At 39.9% G+C, this 21,914-nt stretch overlaps 1 protein-coding gene across 1 annotated transcript in view; it reads right to left on the bottom strand.

Moving 5' to 3' along the window:
* Positions 1-2,758: 2,758 nt before the first annotated feature.
* The window catches only part of LOC124613076, a 111,072-nt gene continuing 91,916 nt past the window's right edge, over positions 2,759-21,914 (bottom strand). The window contains exon 12 of the mRNA XM_047141660.1: positions 2,759-3,558. Coding sequence (XP_046997616.1) covers positions 3,090-3,558 — 469 coding nt within the window. The 3' untranslated portion in view covers positions 2,759-3,089. The remainder of the gene's footprint in view (positions 3,559-21,914) is intronic.

Here is a 21,914-nt window from a genome sequence, read left to right on the forward strand (position 1 = left end):
ATGCATTGTAATAACAAACAAGCCTCAGTGGAGTACTACACATGTAAACATGCCCACTGTCACGAGATCCATTTTATCTGTATATGGTTTTACTTCTGACAAACCTACATGTAATGTGCTGTATATCCTCCACCATAATGAAAATATGCCATGAGTGATAAATTGCCAGCTGAAGTGGCCGAGTGGTTCTAGGCGCTACAGTCTGGAACCGCGCGACCACTACGGTCGCAGGTTCAAATCCTGCCTCGGGCATGGCTGTTTGTGATGTACTTTGGTTAGTTAGGTTTAAGTAGTTCTAAGTCTAGGGGACTGATAACCTCAGCGCTTGAGTCCCATAGTGCTCAAAGCCATTTGAACATGAGTGATAAACTCCTAATGGAACACGATTTATAACCAAAATTTTTTTTGAAGATCAGAAGAACATAGTTCCAACTGTCAAAACTGGTCATCAATAACAAATATTAATCAATGTTCTCTTGGCTATAAAAAGTTTTTCCACATTATATATAGATCACTCTTTTCATTTTCTCCATGTGACTACCTTCAGTTAAATTGTACCCTGGGATGGACGTGATCAGCCAAGGGATCAGATAATCCTTGGCAGTAATGAGACCTTGCGGAGTACCTATAGGCCCATGGAATACAACGATATGGGTGTCCAAATCATCATCAACCCCCCCCCCCCCAAATCATCATCAACCCCCCCCCCCCCCCCATGTTTCACTCTCAGGGCGTAAACTCGGCCAGAAGTTAGAAACAGCACGAAACAAGACTCATCTGACCAAATGATTTCCTTCCATTGCTCCAGACACCAGGTTTTATGGCTTTGGCATCATGTTTTGCTGTTATGGGCATTTGCATGACTGATGACTGGTTTTGGCATTTCAGCTTTCCTTCGTGTTGTTTTTGTACTGACAGGGTTCACGAGTGCGACATTCAGTTCGGCAGTGCTTCGTGCAGCTGTTGTCCTCTTTATTTTTCATCACTATCTTCTTCAGTGACTGTCTGTCATCATCACTCAACATACCCTTTCATCTGCATTGTGACTTAGCAAACGATGTTTTTTCACTTTTCCCTGTATGTCGTATAAATCTTCAATACGGGGCCTCTCGAAACACCAAACACTTCAGCTACCTTAGCTGTGCAATCACCCGTCATATGGACACCAGCAATTTGCCCACACTGGAATTCACTTAGCTCCAACGTAATGCTCTCACACTACAACTGGCACTTGCAACGTATTGAGGACATAACTCAGGTGCCGTTCATGGTCAGATATAATAGCACAACTTGGGGCATAGCGTATTGTGAACAGTAATGCTCCTATGTAACACATTCTTGGATCTCTCACAAAGCTACTTTTTACGTCTTAAGATTTCTCTCCATTGACAATCATAAGCTGTGTTTTATCTGCAAGGAGCTGTTCAATACAGTCACAAAACTGGACTGATACTATGCACCCTCATATTTTCTCCGTTGGCAACAATGTGAACTGTATCGAACACCTTCTGTAAGTCAAGGAACAGTTCCATTGCATTTTGTGTCTTGTGGAGGAACAGAGTAAAAGATTGGACATGATCATTGTTTGCAGAATTTGTGTCATTCCTGCAGTGGAGATTTTGAATTCCAGGAAAGTCATAATAAGCATGCATCATGTGTATTCCAAAATTCTACAGTAAATAATTTATTGACTTTAGTGTCGTAGGCCTATAGTTGTGTGCATCTGTTCGACTACCCTTCTTGAAAACTGGAATGACCACTGCAGTTTTCCATTCACATGGAACGCTTTGTTCCTCCTGCTGCCTATGACAGATTACTGTAGAAAATGAGTGAGCTCTCTCACATATTCTATGTAGAATCATATACATATACCATCAGGTCCAGTCAGGTTTTCTGATGTAACTGTTTGCAGGGAAATGAAATGGGATGACTAAATAAGTTCAATTGCAGGTACAACAGGCAGTAGGCTTCAGTTCATCGGTAAGATACTGAAAAATGCAATCACAAGTGTAGAAAGGAAAGTACTTACAAAGTCATTCATGCAACACATTACAGAACATTAGTCAAGAATGCCAGTGTGAATGCTCACAGGTTGTTTGATCCATGGGAAAGCAGCACGGGGATGCTAAAAAATCTGAAGTAACAGGCACGTGACGATAGTATGCGTCAGTCCATGAAAGCCTACTTACAAATTTTCAAGAACCAGTATCAAGGGAAAAGGTTTGGAATATACTAAAATTCCATGTAAGATTAATTAATTACAGTGTCTACACTTAAGAAACAATTTTAAGAAAGGAAGCTTGAGATACAGGGTATACTACAATCTCCTGCAGGATTAAACTAATTACAGTGCACATAAAGGCATTTAAGCAGTCACTCTTCACATGCTCTATATGCAAATCAAATAAGAAAAAATTTTAATATGTGGTACAAGACACACATACTGTGCCACACAGTTCACTATGGTTTGTGGAGCATAAATGTTGATTGATAGAGTTGCAATTTATGGAGGGTTCGGAACTTATTTATTGAATAATTTAATATACTAGAACTTTATCTATATGTATAAATAGTAACACTCTGCTAAGACAGACAGTTAAGCTCCACGTGCACTGATTAAACCTGTTTTTGGAGTAAAGTGTTAGTTCTTGTTGACAATCCCACACTTGTAAGTGGCACTTGGTTCCAGATTCTACGTGAAAATATAGTGCACACCCAGAGAATGGAATGCAGACAAATTATTTTCTGCTACAAGAAATTGCTTTTATTGGATCTTTATTCCATAACACACAATTCAACTCATTTTTATTAAAAAAATTAAAAAACTATAACAATATAACATAAAAAGTTCTATACACTAAGAAACATTTTATGTTTGTTCTGTACAATAATCATATATACACATAAAGTATCTTAAAATACTGATAGTCACAGGAAGGATTAAGTACGACCTTACTGAGATAGACGACAATTACATTGAGCACTTCCATCCAGTCCGCTGCACAATATTGTATTACAATACGTGCTTATTTTACTTAAAAATACTCGCTGTAAAGAAAGTGAATGAATAGGTCATGTCACTATCATTATCAACAAATATTAACATGATTTAATATGTTTATATTTACAGGAAGATTAATATTTATAGATCCTCCCTCTGTGGAGGGTGGTTTATCTCTAGTCTGTGTATTTTCTCTAGAAGTATCATCGTGTAATTCCTCAAATTTGACAGAAGACTTAGAAATAAATCCAGAATCATATTTGGATGGTAAAAAAAATGTTTTCAATATGTTCTTTTTACATGAGCATTGTACAGGTACTTGACAACTACCCTCTATGTCAGACACCGAACACAAGCTATAAGTAGAATGATCTGATCTCAAGGCAATGTTACACAAAGAACCATGAGTATCAAACATGTGTTCATTGCTGCCTGTTTTCCTATTTAAAGCACACTTCCTACAAGCAGGTTCAACCACTATGTCCCCTTGTTTGGGAGCTGCGGCTTCTTCACTCTGATTCAGATCCACCTCCATATGTTCAGTATTATTTGATAACCTACAAACAAACAAAAGTGACATATAGAAAAGAAGTAAATTTCATCACAAACTATACATACAAAATACAATTAATTAGTTATTTTCATGTTTGTAATGTCTCACTTGAGTATGGAATATGTCAATTAATTATAAAAAATGACACTTTTCTCAGTGAAAAAATCTATGGAGCAGAAAGGACTATCTAGCAAACATACTTTTACAATCCGAGAGAAGGAAAGTTGCTACTCACCATATAGCAGAGATGCTGAGCCACGATAGACACAATAAAAAGATTCACACAATCATAGATTTCGGCCATTAAGGCCTTTTTCAGCAGTAGACAAACATACACACACGCACACACACACACTCACGCAAGCGCAACTTGCACACACATCCGCAGTCTCAGAGAGCTGAAACTACACTGCGAGCAGCAGCACCAGTGCATGATGGGAGCGGCGACTGGGTGGGAATAAGGAGGAGGCTGGTGCAGGGAGGGGAGGGTTAGTATGGTGGGAGCGGTGGACAGAGAAGTGTTGCAGTTTAGACGGAGGGTAGGAGAGAAGGTGCAGAGGGGGGAGTGAGTAAGTAGTGGAAAGGAGAGACATAAAAATAAAAGAAATTAAAAGACTGAGTGTGGTGGTGAAATGACGACTATGTAGTGCTGGAATGGGAACAGAGAGGGGGCTGGATGGGTGAGGACAGTGACTAATGAAGGTTGAGGCCAGGAGGGTTACGGGAACGTAGGATGTATTGCAGGGAAAGTTCCCACCTGTGCAATTCAGAAAAGCTGGTGTTGGTAGGAAGGATCCATATGGCACAGGCTGTGAAGCAGTCATTGAGATGAGGGGTATCATGTTTGGCAGCGCGTTCAGCTACAGGGTGGTCCACTTGTTCTTTGGCCACAGTTTGTCGGTGGCCGTTCATGTGGACAGACAGCTTGTTGGTTGTCATGCCTACATAGAATGCAGCACAGTGGTTGCAGCTTAGCTTGTAGATCACATGACTGGCTTCACAGGTAGCCCTGCCTTTGATGTGACAGGTAATGTTAGTGACCGGGCTGGAGTAGGTAGTGGTAGGATGATGTATGGGACAGGTCTTGCATCTAGGTCTATTACAGGGGTATGAGCCATGAGGTAAGGGATTGGGAGCAGGGGTTGTGTAACGATGGACAAGTATATTGTGTAGGTTCGGTGGACGGCAGAATACCACGGTAGGAGGGGTGGGAAGGACAGTGGGTAGGATATTTCTCATTTCAGGGCATGACAAGAGGTAATCAAAACCCTGGCGGAGAATGTAATTCAGTTATACTTTTAATTATTTTAACTTGCTTTACTCACCTATCAGCACCATTAATACACTAAGGAAGATATGAAATATTCTTATTTTTGTTTAATATGCCACTTTCTACATCAGTCAGATTAAATCATGACTAGTGGAGACCATTGTTTTCCATGTTCTATATGTAATGATGACTGTTTAGAAAATCTGAACAGTTGCAACAACAAAGTTCATTTAGGACTAAATAAATTGTTAATTTGATGTTGTTTTGTCTAGTTGCTTTAATATGAGGGTGGGCTGAAAAGTAATGCCTCTGCATTTATGTGAAAACTCTTAGAGCTTTTTAAATATAACAAACTTTATTAACACTCTACATCTTTATTCGTCATCTCTACTTATTGATTTCTCAACATAGTCACCCTCGCAACGAACACATTTCTCCCAACAAGAGACCAGTTTGCTGATACTGTCACTGTAGAATATTTGACTCTGTTGACAGAGCCGCAACCTCATCTCTGCTTGCACTGCTTCTTCACTATCAAAACGAAGTCGTCAAAAGTGTTCTTTAAGTTTTGAAAAGATGTAAAATCAGATGGGCAAAGTTGAGATTGTATGAAGTATGATCGGTGACAGTAAACACAAGCTGTTGGGTTGTCGCAGATGTCACAGTACTAATTTGTAAACTGGCATTGCCATAGTGAAAGAGAGGGTGGTCCATGTGTGAATGAATTCTTCAAATTAGCACTTTGAATTTTCTGAGGGTCTCCTCACAATACCCTGTGAAGTTTACAGTTGTGCATTAAGCATTAATTCCAAATGTACCATACCCTGAACATCTCAGTACACTGGGAGTATGACTTTGCCTACTAATGTGATGGTCTGGAACTTTTTTGGCATTGGTGATCACTTTCTGGCAGAATTTCACTGATGCTCATTTGTTTCGGAGATCAAAATGGTGAACCCAGTTTTCATCACCTGTCACAATGTTATCCAATAGTTTTTTCTGATGAGTTCATCTACCCAGTTAGAATGAGTCTCATTGGCTACAGTATGTGGTTGTCCAGTCTGAGCTTTGTCACACAAGTTGAGGTTGGTACCACAATTTCCTACATTACGAGCACTAACAACCCAATGTCACTCATTACTGATGTTGATACAATGATTGCCATACACAGTTTCCATTCTTCTATGAATTTCAATTGGAGACACATTTTCAGTGGTTAGAAACTCAATTACAGCATGCTGTTTCTCACATGCCAACGAAGTTAAATTACACACTGCCATATTATGCACTACAATTCAGAGTTCTCTAGAGGCAGAAGGTCACAACTTGCTTCATTGAATGCATGACATGTAATACCTCAAGTGATATTAAGAACAGAATCAGAAATTTGGAGGCATTGCTTTTCCACGTGCTCTTGTAATTGCCTACAGAAAGCTTGATGATGTAAGGCACATACACAATATGATCAAAAATATCTGGACACCTGGCTGAAAATGACTTACAAGTTCGTGGTACCCTCCATCCGTAATGCTGGAATTCATTATGGTGTTGGCCCACCCTTAGCCATGATGACAGCTTCCACTTTCACAGGCATACTTTCAATCAGGTGCTGGAAGGTTTCTTGGGGAATGGCAGCCCATTCTTCACAGAGTGCTGCACTGAGGAGAGGTACTGGTGAGGCCTGGCATGAAGTCGGTATTCAAAACATCCCAAAGATGTTCCACAGGATTCAGGTCAGGACTCTGTGCAGGCCAGTCCATTACAGGGATGTTACAGTCGTGTAACCACTCCGCCACAGGCCATGCATTATGCACAGATCCTCAATCATGTTGAAAGATGCAATCACCATCCCCAAATTGCTCTTCAACAGTGGGAAGCAAGAAGGTGCTTCAAACATCAATGTAGGCCTGTTCTGTGATAGTGTCATGCAAAACAACAAGGGTTGCAAGCCCCTCCATGAAAAACACGACCGCACTATAACACCACCACCTCCGAACTTTACTGTTGGCACTACACACGCTGGCAGATGACGTTCACTGGGCATTCGCCATACCCAAACCCTGCCACTGGACTGCCATATTGAGTACCATGATTCGTCACTCCACACAACATTTTTCCACTGTTCAGTCGTCCAATATTTATGCTCCTGACACCAAGCAAAGTTCTGTCTGGTATTTACCGGAGTGATGTGTGGCTTATGAGCAGCTGCTCAACCATGAAATAGAAGTTTTCTCACCTCCTGCCTAAGTGTCATAGTGCTTGCAATTGATCCTGATGCAGTTTGGAATTCCTGTGTGATGGTCTGGATAGATGTCTGCCTATTACACATTAAGACCTTCTTCAACTGCTGGCGGTCTCTGTCAGTCAACAGATGAGGTCGGCCTGTGTCCCTTCAGGTTTCCACTTCACTATTTCATCAGAAACAGTGGACCTAGGGATGTTTAGGAATGTGGAAAGGCTGCATACAGACATATGACACAAGTGACACCCAATCACCTAACCATGTTCGAAGTCCGTGAGTCCTGAGGAGTGCCCCATTCTACTCTCTCACGATGTCTAATGACTACTGAGGTTGCTGATGTGGAGTACCTGGTAGTAGGTGGCAGCACAATGCACCTAATATGAAAAATGTATTGTTTTGGGTGTGTCTGGATACTTTTGATCACATAGTGTATAACCTCATTGGCACACTTTTGGCAATGAATAATTATTAGAATTTTATAGCATATTAATTAAATATGAAGGAAGTGACTTGTTATTCGTAGGCCTATGGTAGACAACAGAAAATTCCAGTATATAGTACTACAAAAATTTCATGTATGCTTTGTTCACCACATGCCACCATACTTACGGATTTTGAAGATGGCCAAAAACTGGTCACTATTAAATAAAGGTTTTGTGACTGTGTTTAAAAGAAAAAGAAGAGCATAAGATCTATCAAAGTTTCTAAATAGCAAACAGATGCAAAAACAATGGAAGTTTTACCCTTGCAGGGTGTATACGACCCGGGACAACCGGGAAATCCGGGAAAAACCCGGGAATTTTCTCATTCAGGAGAAAACCGGGAAAAACCCAGGAATTTTTCAGAATTCCGGAAATTTTTCATTGCTTTAGCTTTCAGTTAAATTTTTGTAATTTTGACGGCAGAATTGATTCTCTAGCAAAGAATGTTATTGTTTCCTGCTACTGGAGAACGATACTGCAGCAATAAAATATAAACGAGAAGGAAAAAAATAAATCTAGTGGCAAAGGAAAAGTGCAATTTACAACAACAAAACACCATGCACGCACAAGCGTGTGCAAATAGCAAAAATATGTCAAAGGCCGTAGGGCGCAGACTGTAATTCTTTGTAACAATAAACTGCTTGCTATGAGCATGATGTCACAACTGTTCACATTAGGTTCGTTTGACCAGTTGCCAGCGGTCTGTTGCGCATGCACATTTGATCGCGTATAAGCAGTACCTTCTCCCGTCTACCACTACTTGAAGTTTGGCTGTTAGCTGTATCGAGAGTAGCAGCAAGCAGCCAGATGCAAACGAGAAAAATTTTTCTCGCGTGCCATAGCTGCCAGATTCGCACTTTCACAGAGTTGTTTGAGTTGTAGTGGGGAAGGGGTTAGTCTCCACGTGACCCATGTTTACGTTAAGTGACTTCGCTGCTTATCTTCGTGTACAGCTCCCACGTCAAATGAAAACAAAACGGATTTCTGTGGCCGGGAGCTATCAACTGAATTAAAATACATTCACATAATTACGGAGGGCAAAAACATATTATTAATTTCAATTTTCTGATTTTATTTTATTTCCAAGTTAGGAGCAGTCAAGCATTAATCGCCTTGCAGAACAATGAAGTTATTTTTGCAAGTTCACTAAAGAAATTTGGCTTTATTAATCTTTCCGCTGAGGAAGTCATTTTATTTGAAATGAAGTGTTTCATTCTACAGTATTGGCTAGTTCCAACTGTTTGTTGAATTTCAAGTGCAATTTCAAGTGCACGTTATCATCTTCTGCCATGTATGGCATTATGCCATAATAAAGAACCAAAAATGAGATCGTAGAGTACTGGTACTCCAAGAAAATTTACATCCCAAAAACCACACTGAAAAGCTTAATATCAGATGGGACCTACTTCATTGTGAATCTGGAAAAAGCCAATTTGCACTTCAAGCCGAATCATGCATTTTAGTATGGTTCACGAAATTCCAATTTGGAGTATCCTCTGATGCCCTGTTTCTTTTACGGTGTAATGTAAGCTCTCTTAGTGCTTTATACACACTAACATGTGGGCTTCCTACACCACTGCAGTTGCACACGCACAATAATGCCTGTTTTCTGGCGCTCTCTGGCAACTGGTAAATTGAACCTATTTCTAACAGTCTCCGGATAGTACTGCGAACGGTGGTTAGAAAAGCGTTACTTTCAAAGTAAATTTCTTTTTATGCAAGATGAAATAAGTTAAGTGTGAGAAAGTGGGATGGATATCTAAATCATAGAGCGTTCGAAACTGAACAGTTTGAGAACCAGCCACTTACAAGAATTTCGAGCCGAGACATTTATGTCATAATTTTAAATTTACTGGCACAGTTGTGTGATGTATCTTAAAATGTAACACACGCAAAAGAGATCAATATTACATGTGAAAGCTTAACTTCTGTTGTAGCGTGTTAATCTTAGAGACCAATATAATGTGTGAAAGCTTAGCTTTTCTTGTAGATATACGGTACTGTGTACATTAATGTAAACCGTTAACTTTTCCTCTTGTGTGTTCGCGCTATGTAACCAGTGATCTTGCTATTGGCTGACTATAACACATGTCTTATGCTCTGAATAGCTGCTGTCATCGGCTGGCGAGACCTCGTGGCTTGAGATACGACTCGCTTACAAAATGACGTCACAACCTCGGTTTCAACGCTCTGGAAACTAACGCGCTGTGTTTGGTGCAATTCGAATTTATACTTTCATAATACGAAAATATGCAGCGTATATGTTGCTGCAAATTAAAGGTCCTTCCAAAACTTCTCTCATTTTTTTAATTAAAAGTCTCTCCATACTTCTCTCCCCCGTCTTTTCTTTTTTTTCCCGGAAGTTCTAAGCGATTGTATAAAATGTTAACCATTCAAAGGATTGATAAGTTTTGCAGTTCCAAGGGAAAATCTACTGAAAACCTACTGTCACTTAACATGGAAAAAGTGTATATTCGCCCAGGAAAAAGCATATTTTTTAAATGGGATATCCGGGAATAATTCGGGAATTTTTTTTTCCTTGTCCCCGTATACACCCTGCCTTGGTTTTTCTTCAGATCTGGCAAATGTATAGAGGAATACCCATTCTGCTAGCTCTAATTGTCACATGTCTTCTTCTTTCCTTCAGCCCCCCACACTCTTCTGTTCATTCCTTGCTTTTCCAATTATGTTTGTTTCTCTACCTCACTCTTTAAGTATGTCTTCTTTTTTTTCCTTCTGAATGGCACTGGAATGGCATTCTACTTCATCAATTTTTCCAGCCTCTCTCTAGCAACAGTGGAGAAAAGATAAGAACTTCAATAAACTTAACTGTTTCATCATTCTGCCTGGAGAAAATGACACAGAAACTGATTTCAGAGAATCCCAGTACATTGTGAACAAGCTACTTTTGAAAACAACTGACAGAAAAGTGAATCTGTGTACAGTACCCTACAGATTTGACTGGGCAGACCAAGACAATAGAATATATTAAAAAAAAACAAATTCTTCATGGAAAGCACAACCCAGTATAGTCATGCTAACACAGTGGTTATTATAAAGTATTTAAGGAGGAGTAATTACATGAGACATGAACTGCAACTGGTTATGAAAGGAAAAGAAAAAAATTGCACAAACCTACATTATTCAGCTATGCGACAGCCTATCACTATTCCATTGATCTCAGTTAATTTGCTTGCAATAGAAAAAACTGACTGCCATAAAACTGAGTACTCACAGTCTGACAAAACAACACAAGCAACAACAGCAAAATAATCAATAACTACACCTTCGGTGGCACAAATAACTGGAAAAGAGGCAGCACAGAAAACAATAACCTTGTGGGGCGGGGGGGGGGGGGGGGGGGGGGGGGGTTGGCTTTGAGCACTATGGGACTTAACTTTTCAGGTCATCAGTCCCCTAGAACTTAGAACTACTTAAACCTAAGTAACCTAAGGACATCACACACATCCATGCCTAAGGCAGGATTCAAACCTGCGACCGTAGCGGTCGCACGAAAAAAAAAGAAGAAGAAGAAGAAAGGAGCTGGGGAAGAAGCAGTGCCAAAAAAATCATGGTGAATAACACAGCAGAGCACAGCTTTCAAACATCACATGGAAGATATTTCTAATGACCCAGACCCCTGCAGAAGAATACAATGAAGATTACAGCCAGGACTCCCGGGGTGTGAAACTCATTACAGAAACAAAAAGAATACAGGACTTTTCACTTCAAAGAATTAATATAGAAAGAAAGCACTTTATAATTAGCTAAACATGCTACATCATAATGTATAGAGCATGACTATCAAGTTTGTAAAAAGATTTTCTTTTGACTAATACTTTGAAGGAAGTTTCAGTCTTGCTGCAACAAAAACAAAAATGTACTGCTAGAATATCAGACTTCCAAAAGGTTTGTAGCTTTTGCAAGGAAACACACAAGGGGTGGAACATGTGTCTATGCAAGAACAGGTATTAAATCTTTTTTTAAAAAATGTACTGTTTATCTGAGCTAACAGAAAGGAATAATTGCATGTATATACAGGGTGAGTCACCTAACATTACCGCTGGATATATTTCGTAAACCACATCAAATACTGATGAACCGATTCCACAGACCGAACATGAGGAGAGGGGCTAGTGTAATTGTTTAATACAAACCAGACAAAAATGCACGGAAGTATGTTTTTTAACACAAACCTACGTTTTTTTTTAAATGGAACCACATTAGTTTTGTTAGCACATCTGAACATATGAACAAATACGTAATCAGTGCCATTTGTTGCATTGTAAAATGTTAATTACATCCGGAGATATTGTAACCTAAAGTTGATGCTTGAAACCTCCGACGTTCAGTAGCGTGTTGTAACAAACACGGGCCACGGTCGGCAAGCAGCATCTGCAGGGACATGTTTACGATGACGACTGTGTTTACGAGTGTGGCTGTAGTGCACTGTTGTGGTTTGGTCTAGCTGTCGCAGTGTCCGCATGTAGCGCTTGCTGCTATTGTTATTCTGCATTCGTCTCCGCACGCAGACCAACTGTAGTACACCATGTTACCAGACGTCTGTGATAGTGTAGTGTTGTAGGAACTGTGACCATGGTGTATTCGAACTCTGAAAAGGCGGAGATGATACTCATCTATGGCGAGTGTCGACGAAATGCAGCTGAAGCCTGCAGGGTTTATGCAGAACGGTACCCGGACAGAGAGCATCCAACGTGCCGCACATTGCAAAACATCTACCGCCAACTGTATGCAACAGGTATGGTCGTAGCACGCAAACGGGTCCGTAACAGGCCCGTCACAGGAGAAGCAGGTGCAGTTGGTGTGTTAGCTGCTGTGGCCATGAACCCACACGAGTACACGGGACATTGCGAGAGCTGGTGGACTGAGTCAAAGTAGTGTCATGCGCATACTGCATCGTCACCGCTTTCACCCGTTTCATGTGTCGCTACATCAGCAATTACATGGTGATGACTTTAATCATCGAGTGCAATTCTGTCAATGGGCATTAACAGAGAATGCGGGTTTCACAACCACGGGGCAGTGAATCTATGGAACATGCATTACTGGTCCGTGGACAATCCTCGCTGGCTCAGACAGGTAGAGCGACAGCGACTGGACTGTAAATGTATGGTGCGGAACCATTGGCAACCGGATCATTGGTCCTCACTTCATTGCAGAGGCCCAAACAGCTGCAACATACATCGTGTTTCTACAGAATGATCTGCCAACGTTGCTCGAAAATGTCCCACTGGAAACGCGTCGACGTATGTGGTATCAGCATGATGGTGCACCTGCACATTGCGCAATTAACACTAGGCTGACCCTTGACAGGATGTTTGACGGGCGTTTCAAAGGACGTGGAGGACGCATAAATTGGCCAGCCCGTTCTCCTGATCTTACACCTCTGGACTTCTTTCTGTGGGGTACGTTAAGGGAGAATGTGTACCGTGATGTGCCTACAACCCCAGAGGATATGAAACAACGTATTGTGGCAGCCTGCAGCGACATTACACCAGATGTACTGCGAGGTGTACGACATTCATTACACCAGAGATTGCAATTGTGTGCAGCAAATGATGGCCACCACATTGAACATCTATTGGCCTGACATGTCGGGACACACTCTATTCCACTCCATAATTGAAAACGGAAAGCACATGTGTACGTGTACCTCACACCTCATGGTAATGTACATGTGTGTCAGTGAAAAAGACCAATAAAAAGGTGTTAACATGTGGACGTAATGTGCTGTTCCAGTCTCTTCTGTACCTAAGGTCCATCACTGTTCCCTTTGGATCCCTATGTAATTCAGTGCTCTCCGATACACACGATCGAACAGCGGAGGAGTGGTACTCAAGCGTCAACTTTAGGTTACAATATCTCCGGATGTAATTAACATTTTACAATGCAACGAACGGCACTGATTACGTATTTGTTTATATGTTCAAATGTGCTAACAAAACTAATGGGGTTCCATTTACAAAAAACGTAGGTTTGTGTTAAAAAACATACTTACGTGCATTTTTTTATGGTTTGTATTAACCAATTACACTAGTCCCTCTCCTCACGTTCGGTCTGTGGAATCGATTCATCAGTATTTGATGTGGTTTACGAAATATATCCAGCGGTAATGTTAGGTGACTCACCCTGTATAGTTTTGAGTGCTGTTTATCTGAGCTAACAGAAAGTAATATTATGATTACATGTATATATAAATCACCATCTGGCAATTTTAAAGTGTTCTCTGATAATTTAGAAAACCTCTTTAAATGTAAACTATTTAAAACAGTCAAAATACACAATTGTGTCTGTGGATTTCTATGTTAATTTCAGGGATAACTGTACAAAAGGCGAGCAACTGGTTAATCGGCAAGGAACATATAATAGGGATATAATTATAGAACATACCACCAGGTATTGGAGCAAAAGTGAAACTGCTATTGACTAACATTTGCTGATAAATCAAAATGTGGCTATAAAGCTGAAGATACAGATTCAGGTTTTACTGATCAAGAAGCACAAACTGATTTTTTTATAAATCTACCAAGCAATGTGACAATGATAATTATGCAGAGAGAAAATTAATTAAAGAAGACAGAATTAAATTCTTTAATCTCACATTAAAAAATGTAAATTGGGACAAGGAAACCAATAGATCTGTACATGTAAGATTCAACACATTCTTGTCTAATTATAAATGCAGCTGTGCTATTTCATTCAATCTGAAGAGAGTTAAAATTAACAAAAAATCAAATGCACAGATAACAAGCAAAATCAAAGTCATTAGAAAATCTCCAAATGCTGTATAAATTTTCAAAGTGCCATATTGTTTTGAAACCATGTGTGAAGTACTATAGGAAAAAGTATAGGGGAGCTGTAATAGCAGCAAAAAAGCAATACAATGATCCATACTTCAGAAAGGACAGCAACAAAATGAAATCAGTGTGGAAAGTTATAAGTAATCATTCATACAAACACAATAAAGGAAGTAATACATTCACCATACAGCACAGAATTGAAATTTTTTATGATCCGTTTCTAATAACCAATATATTTAATTACCATTATATTAATGTAGTTCAGAACCTGATCAAAAGTAAATATCATCCAGACACAAGGAAGAAATTCCAGTAGTGGAAGAACACTGTCCATATATCCACTAGCACCCAAAGAAATACAAAGGGCTATAAGTAAACTAAAGAGTAAAATGATCTGTGGATTTGACGATATCCCTAACAAAATTATTAAATATAGTGCTGCTAATATTGTTTCTCAACTTGTTAGCATAATCAATAGCTACTTTGCAACAGGAGTGTTTCCATGCAGACTTAAGCAATCAACAGTAATACTAATTTGTAAAAGTGGTGAAAAGTTTGACATTAGAAACTTCAGACTTCTTGTTAATGCACAGATTGGTTTCAGAAAAGGTAGATCAGTGGAAACAGCTTTCTTCAACTTCCTAAAACTTGTTTCCAAAGCTATAGATGATAATGAATTTCATTAAACTGTGTATTGTTTTTGGACTTTCCCAAAGTTTCTGAAATTACAAATTATGATCTAGTATTTTTAAAACCATTAAGGTGTGTGTGGCATTTCCTATGAGTGGTTTTAGTCATATTTACTTGACAGGTAACAAGGAGCGAAAATTTGTCAGAAAGGTAAAGTGCACAATTCTGAATATAAAAAAGGTAATTACAGGGAGCCCAAGAGTTCAGTACTGGGCCCACTATTGTTCATGGTTTTTATTAATGACCTATCATAAAAACTATTCATGGCATAAACACAGCATTTACACAGGCTACCAGCTTTCTTATGATAGGGAAGAATGATTAAGATCTGCAATAAAAAATGACAAAACAACAGAAGTAACAGAAAAAATGGTTTAAAGATGATTGTCTAGTTGTTAATGATGAGAAAACTGTATGGATGAACTTCAACCATATAAAAAACAAAGCTACAACCAACATAAAGGTTGCGATAGTGACAAGCCACATTCATTGGGGGGAAAAAAAAGGATAATGGGAGGATGAACACCTATTGAAGGAAAAACTTAACACAAAGTTATTCAAGAGTTGTTACATATTAAGAATGTTCAAATATTGTTGCAATGCTGAAACAGTGTTTTGCTTAGTCTACTAAGATATGATAGCCATTCTGGTAAATACTACTTTTGCAAAACAGTCACTTAAGCTTCAGAAGAAAGCTGTTGCTCACAGAAAATCATGTAGAGGTATTTTTAAAGAATTAAAGATCATGACACAGCCATCTATATATGTAAAAGTATCCGTTTCATTAAGGCCCTTCAAAAGTTTTCAAGTTTGAACGGTGGGATTCACAATTCTGAAACAAGAAAGAGGGATGTATCCACAAAATCAACATACCAGGATTATGTTTTACATATAACATAATCCACTGCTTCTACAGCATTAATGAATACACCCAGTTCTTGGAAAAAAGCACAGGTCACACCCACCTACAAGAAGGGTAGCAAAAGTGATCCACAAAACTACTGTCCAATATGCTTGACACTGGTTTGTTGTAGAATCTTAGAACATATTCTGAGCTCAAACGTAGTGAGGTATCTTGAACAGAATAACCCCCTCAATGCCAACCAGCATGGATTTCGAAGAAATTGATGATGTGAAATCCAACTCACACTTTTTACATGTGACATACTGAAAGCTTTGGATCAAGGCAGTCAGGTGGATGCAGTATTTCTTGATTACCGAAAAGCATTTGCCTCAGTACCTCTCCTATGCTTATTGTTAAAGCATAATCATATGGGGTATCAGGTGAAAGTTTTGACTGGATTGAGGACTCTTTGGTAGAGAGGATACACCATGTTATCTTGGATGGATAGTCATTGCCAAATGTAGAAGTAACTCCTGGTGTGCCCCAGGCAATTGTATGAGGACCCTTATTGTTCATGTTGTGTATTAATAAGTTTGTAGACTATATTAATAGTAACCTCAGATTTTTTGCAATTGATGCAGTTTTCTGTAATGGAATACAGTCTAAAAGAAGCTGCATAAATATTCAGTCATATCTTCATAAGATTTTAAAGTGGTGCAAAGATTGGCACCTTGCTGATGTAAAATTGTGCTGATGTAAAATTGTGCACTTCACAAAATGAAAAAGAAATGTAGTATCCTACGACTATAATATCAATGAGAAACTTTTGGAGTCAGCCAACTCATACAAATACCTGGCTGTAACACTTTGTAGGGATGTGAAATGAAGTGATCACTTAGCAGGGGTGGTGTCGGGGGGAGGAGCTATGGGGGCTATAGCCCCCCCCCCCCCCCCCCCCCCCAATGGAGTATCATATTACACTGGATAAAATGACCAGAAATCAGCGAATATATTACTTCAACAGATTCATCATATTTTATAATTATTTAGCAATATAGGTTGCAATGTATTTCAAGTACCGTATTTACTCGAATCTAAGCCGCACTCAAATCTAAGCCGCACCTGAAAAATGAGACTCGAAATCAAGGAAAAAACATTTTCCCGAATCTAAGCCGCACCTGAAATTTGAGACTCAAAATTCAAGGGGAGAGAAAAATTATAGGCTGCATCTCCAAATCGAAACAAAGTTGGTCCATTGTAATATGAGACACAATTTAGGTCGAATGAATGACGATACAGCTACAGTAGTTTGGTTCGAGTCATAAGTTAGCAGTTAATCTTTACCAGGTAGCCATTGCTATGCGTCAGTATTTATACGGATACCATTCCTTTTCCACGTCCTTCGTCTGGTTTGAATTGATAGCCTATTTTTCTTTGATCTGATAAGCGCAGTTTTCTTTGTTAAAGGTGTTTACGTCACTAAGCTGAAAATGCGTTACTGTACTGTGTCACGCATTGTTTATTGCTTTCTGATAGTGCGTGTTTACGGCCTGTTGCCGCTCGCGGCATGGCTTGCTTTTGTGCGCGCTACCGCCGCTTTTTTTTTTTTTTTTTTTTTTAAAAAAAAAAAGAAGAATCGTCTCATTAGCGAAACAATGGCAAGAAACTGGTACTTGTTGTCACTTACACTGCTGCTTTCTTTGATAATGATCAACAAGAACCAAATAATAGACTGCGTATGATAGAAGATGTTCTGAACGAGAGTTTAGCGAAAATTTTTCTCCGTTTGAAAATCTTTGCAGGCGCCTCTTTAGTACATTACATTCTACACAGAAATTAGAATCATCTTAGATTTAAAAATCTAGTCAATTGCCGTGATTCATTTCTGATGGTATCACTATTAAGCATAAGAATAATACGAATATAAACATGACATGATATGTTTGCTGTTGTCTCACTCTAGTTTCGTAGTTTATTAGGCAGACCAGATTTAAATGAGATAGCAAAAAAACATGAAACAATACATGGCAAAATGTTTATATGCGTATTATTCTTATGGTGACGAGAATACTGCATGTGATTCACAATTTATAAAAGTTCCTATTATAGCTACCATCTCTTCTCACAAATAGGAAAAAATTCAGAACGTAGAGTTGGCCATATTGACAAACATCCCAAACAGTCTTGCCAGTCGGATTTTCGTAGTACATTGAAAATTGCTCGTCTTCCACCTTTTTTTTTAATTTATTTACTGACGCAGAGGTTTTGGCGCCAGTATTTATCTTTGTGTAGCGCTACATATATTCGACGGCAGAAGTAAGTTGTGACGGCACCCACCAACTTTTTTCAGAATTTCCGGTGGCTTTGCACTCGATTCTAAGCCGCAGGTGGTTTTTTGGATTACAAAAATCGGAAAAAAAAGTGCGGCTTAGATTCGAGTAAATACGGTATTTCAAACACATTTTAACAAAAGAACAATAGCGGCAAATAGCTTACTATCTATTATTTACTATCTATTAATTTAACTTAAAATGGGCATCTCGTTATTTATTAATATACTGTACATTGGATGTATATTAATGTACGAGTACCACTTACAATAATCAAGAAAGCTAAATACGCCGCGTATGCCTAACAACACTTAAATTGCTGTACCCAGACAAAAACTTTGAAGTCGCTGGACATATGCATCAAATCACATTATTTTCCCAGGCACACACATTCTGTAGACAGGTTTTTACCCTGAACTCCAAAACAGTTACCAAAAAATACTTTAAGCAACACCAAATTTTACCATTTGTCAGTGGAGGATCCCAACTCTCTTTTTGTTAAGCAATATTCCAACCCCCCCCCCCCCCCTTGACCAACTTCTAGAATCACCCTGTCACTTAGGCTCAGTTGTGGGTAAAGCAGGTGGTAGGCTTTGGTTTATTGGTATAATACTGGTGAAGTGCAATCAGTCTACAAAGGAAGTTGCTTACAAATCACTCATGTGACTGGTTCTAGAATATTGCTGCTTAGAGTGGGGTGCGTATGAAATAGGAGTAACAGGGGATATTGAATGCATACTGAGAAGAGCATCGTGAATGGTCACAGGATTGATTGATCTGTGGGAGAGTGTCACAGAAATAGTGAAGAAATTTAACTGGAAGACCCATGAGGATAGATGTAAACTATCCCGAGAAAGTCTATTAACAAAGTTTCAGGAACTGGCTTTAAATGATGACTCTAGGAATAAACTACCAGCCCAATGTATGGCTCATGTAGGGATCATGAGGATAAGATTAGAGTAATTACTGCACACGCAGAGGCAGTCAAACGGTCATTCTTCTCGTGCTCCATATGGGAATGAAATGGGAAGAAACCCTAATAAATGGAACAATGGGATGTACCTTCTGTCATGGACTTCATGGTGGTTTGCAGAGTATAGATGTAGATGTAAAATGTTGTTTACTTTACTACAATCAATCAGGATGTGTCCGTAAGAAATCTATCAGTCTAGATATAATACTACAACCTACCTGTGGCTATACTGTGTAAATGAATGTAAATATGTAAAACTTTATAGTGTCTTGTATTTTGAAAGCCCTATGTCATGAATGTAATAAAATGCAAGCTAAAAAAATAAAATAAATAAATAAATAAATTATAGATCTACGTAGATAAGACACGTGCTATCCGTGCTGCATTTGCAAGTCTTATTTGCATCTGCAGATATTAAATCCTTGAAAACCACTTTAATCTGTTTGGTATGTCAGATTTCTGATGGTAGGTTTGCACCTGGCCACAGCTGCTGAAGTTGTCCCACATAATTCACAGGAGGAAGTAGCAGCTGATTACGATCATGTTTTAATACAACGTAGTCTGTCACATTGTTGATATTTTCAAGTTATGACGTCCTGTCATAATTTCTAAAAAGGATTTTGTAAAATTTTGTGCAGAACATTTTCTTGCCATGGAGCACTCAAAGTCATGTTACAAGATGTTGTGACATCTTGCAAACTGTTACATATTAACCACATAATTCATTTTTCTAATTATGTTAATTCAACATAATGTTAAATCATGTTAACATGCTGCACTTCTGACTAATACACATTGCATTGTGTAAATGCAAATATTTTTAAGAGAAATGCTGATGGCATCACTGAATTTATACTGAACATTAATTATGACATAGTCCCCTATGTCAACAATGTGGGAAAGGACAGATTGCCATTTACTGTAAAGAAGACACATGAAGTTGTAGACAGGCACAATTAAAAGACACTTACATAAAGCTTGCAGCCACATCCTTCAGCAGTAAAAGAGAGATACACACCATTCATACACACAAGCAAGCACACCTCATGAACATGTGACCTCCAACTCTAGCATCTCATGCCAGAATGCAACTATCACATGAGATGCAAGCAGCAATCTGGAGGGGATAGGGAAGGAAAGGGAATAGTAGAGCACGAGCGGGAGAGATGAACCCTGTGTGGTGGACCAGAATACCAACAGGCACAGCAACAGGAGATTCTGAGGCAGGGAGGTGGGAAAAACAGGAACAAAACAAGAGTGAGGGTGTGGGGGGTGGAGGGGGGGGGGGGGGGGAAGACAGGCAGATGCAATGGCTGAGGGTGGCTAATGAACAGTGTTAGAGATGAGAATGGAGAGGAGGTGATAGGATGGGAGGGTGGAAACTTTTGGGTGGAGGGTGTGGGGACAGTATGTTACCTTAGGTTAAGCCCAGGATAATTATGGGAGTGGAGAATGTGTTGTAACAGCAACTCCCATCTGTGCAGTTTAGAAAAGCTGGTGGTGGAAGGGAGGATCCAGATGGCTCGCATAGTTAAGCAGCCATTAAACTCAAGTGCTTTACGTTCAGCTGCATCTTGTGCCACATGGTGGTCTACTTTGCTCTTGACCAAAGTTGGGTGGTGGCCTTTCATTCTGGTGGACAGCTGGTTGGTAGTCACACCAATACAAAAAGCTGTGCAGTGATTGCAGCAGAGCTGGTAAATGATATGGCTGCTTTTGCAGTTGGCCTGGCCCCTGATGAGGTAGGATAAACATGTGACAGGACTGGAATAGGAAGTACTGGGTGCGTGGTTGGGCAGTGCCAAGACATCATATCTTCGTTCCTCCACAATCTGAATGCCTTCTCTCCCATCCACTTCAGTGGTCCTCCTCAACACAATCTATATGGCCTCCTCCTCTCTAATGGCTCCATCCACACTCCTGTCCACATTACACCCACCAACCACCAACAGTACCTGCATTGTAACAGCTGCCATCCCTTTCACACCAAAAAATCCATCCCATACAGCCTGGCCAGCTGGGGATGGCATATCTGCAGTGACAAAAACTCCCTTGCTCAGTGAGCTGGGGGTCTCACCAGGGCCTTCACAGACAGGCACTAACCCCAGACGTAGTCTGTAAACAGCTCTCCTGTGGCATTTCCTCTCACACCTCCAGTTCTCCAATTCTCCCACCATTTCAAAGAACCAGCCACAAAAGAGTGTCCCCTTGATCACCCAGCACCACCCCGGACCGGAACAACTGAACCACATCCTTCGCCCAGGCTTTGATTACCTATCATCATGCCCTAAAATGAGGGACATCCTACCTGAGATACTTCCCACCCCTTCTAAAGAGGTATTTCATCACCCACCCAACCTGGTTGCCACTCTCAATCCCAACCCCCTGCCACAAGGATCATATCCCTGTCACCGGTTTATCCAATCACATCAGGGACCGGGACCCCTGTGAAAGCAGCTGTAACATTTACCAGCTCTGCTGCAATGATTGCACAGCTTTTTATATTCATATGACCACCATCCAGCTGTCCACCAGGTGAATGGCCACTGCCAAACTGTGACCAAGGGCAAGTGCACCACCCTGTGGCACAACATGCAGCTGAACATCCCAAGCCATCTGGCTCTTTCCCTCCACCATCTGCTTTTCTGAATTGCACAGATGGGAGTTATTCATACAACACATTCTCCGCTCCTGTAACTATCCTGGCC

The sequence above is a fragment of the Schistocerca americana genome, chromosome 4, assembly GCF_021461395.2.
Source record: "Schistocerca americana isolate TAMUIC-IGC-003095 chromosome 4, iqSchAmer2.1, whole genome shotgun sequence".
Classification (NCBI taxonomy): Eukaryota; Metazoa; Arthropoda; class Insecta; order Orthoptera; family Acrididae; genus Schistocerca; species Schistocerca americana.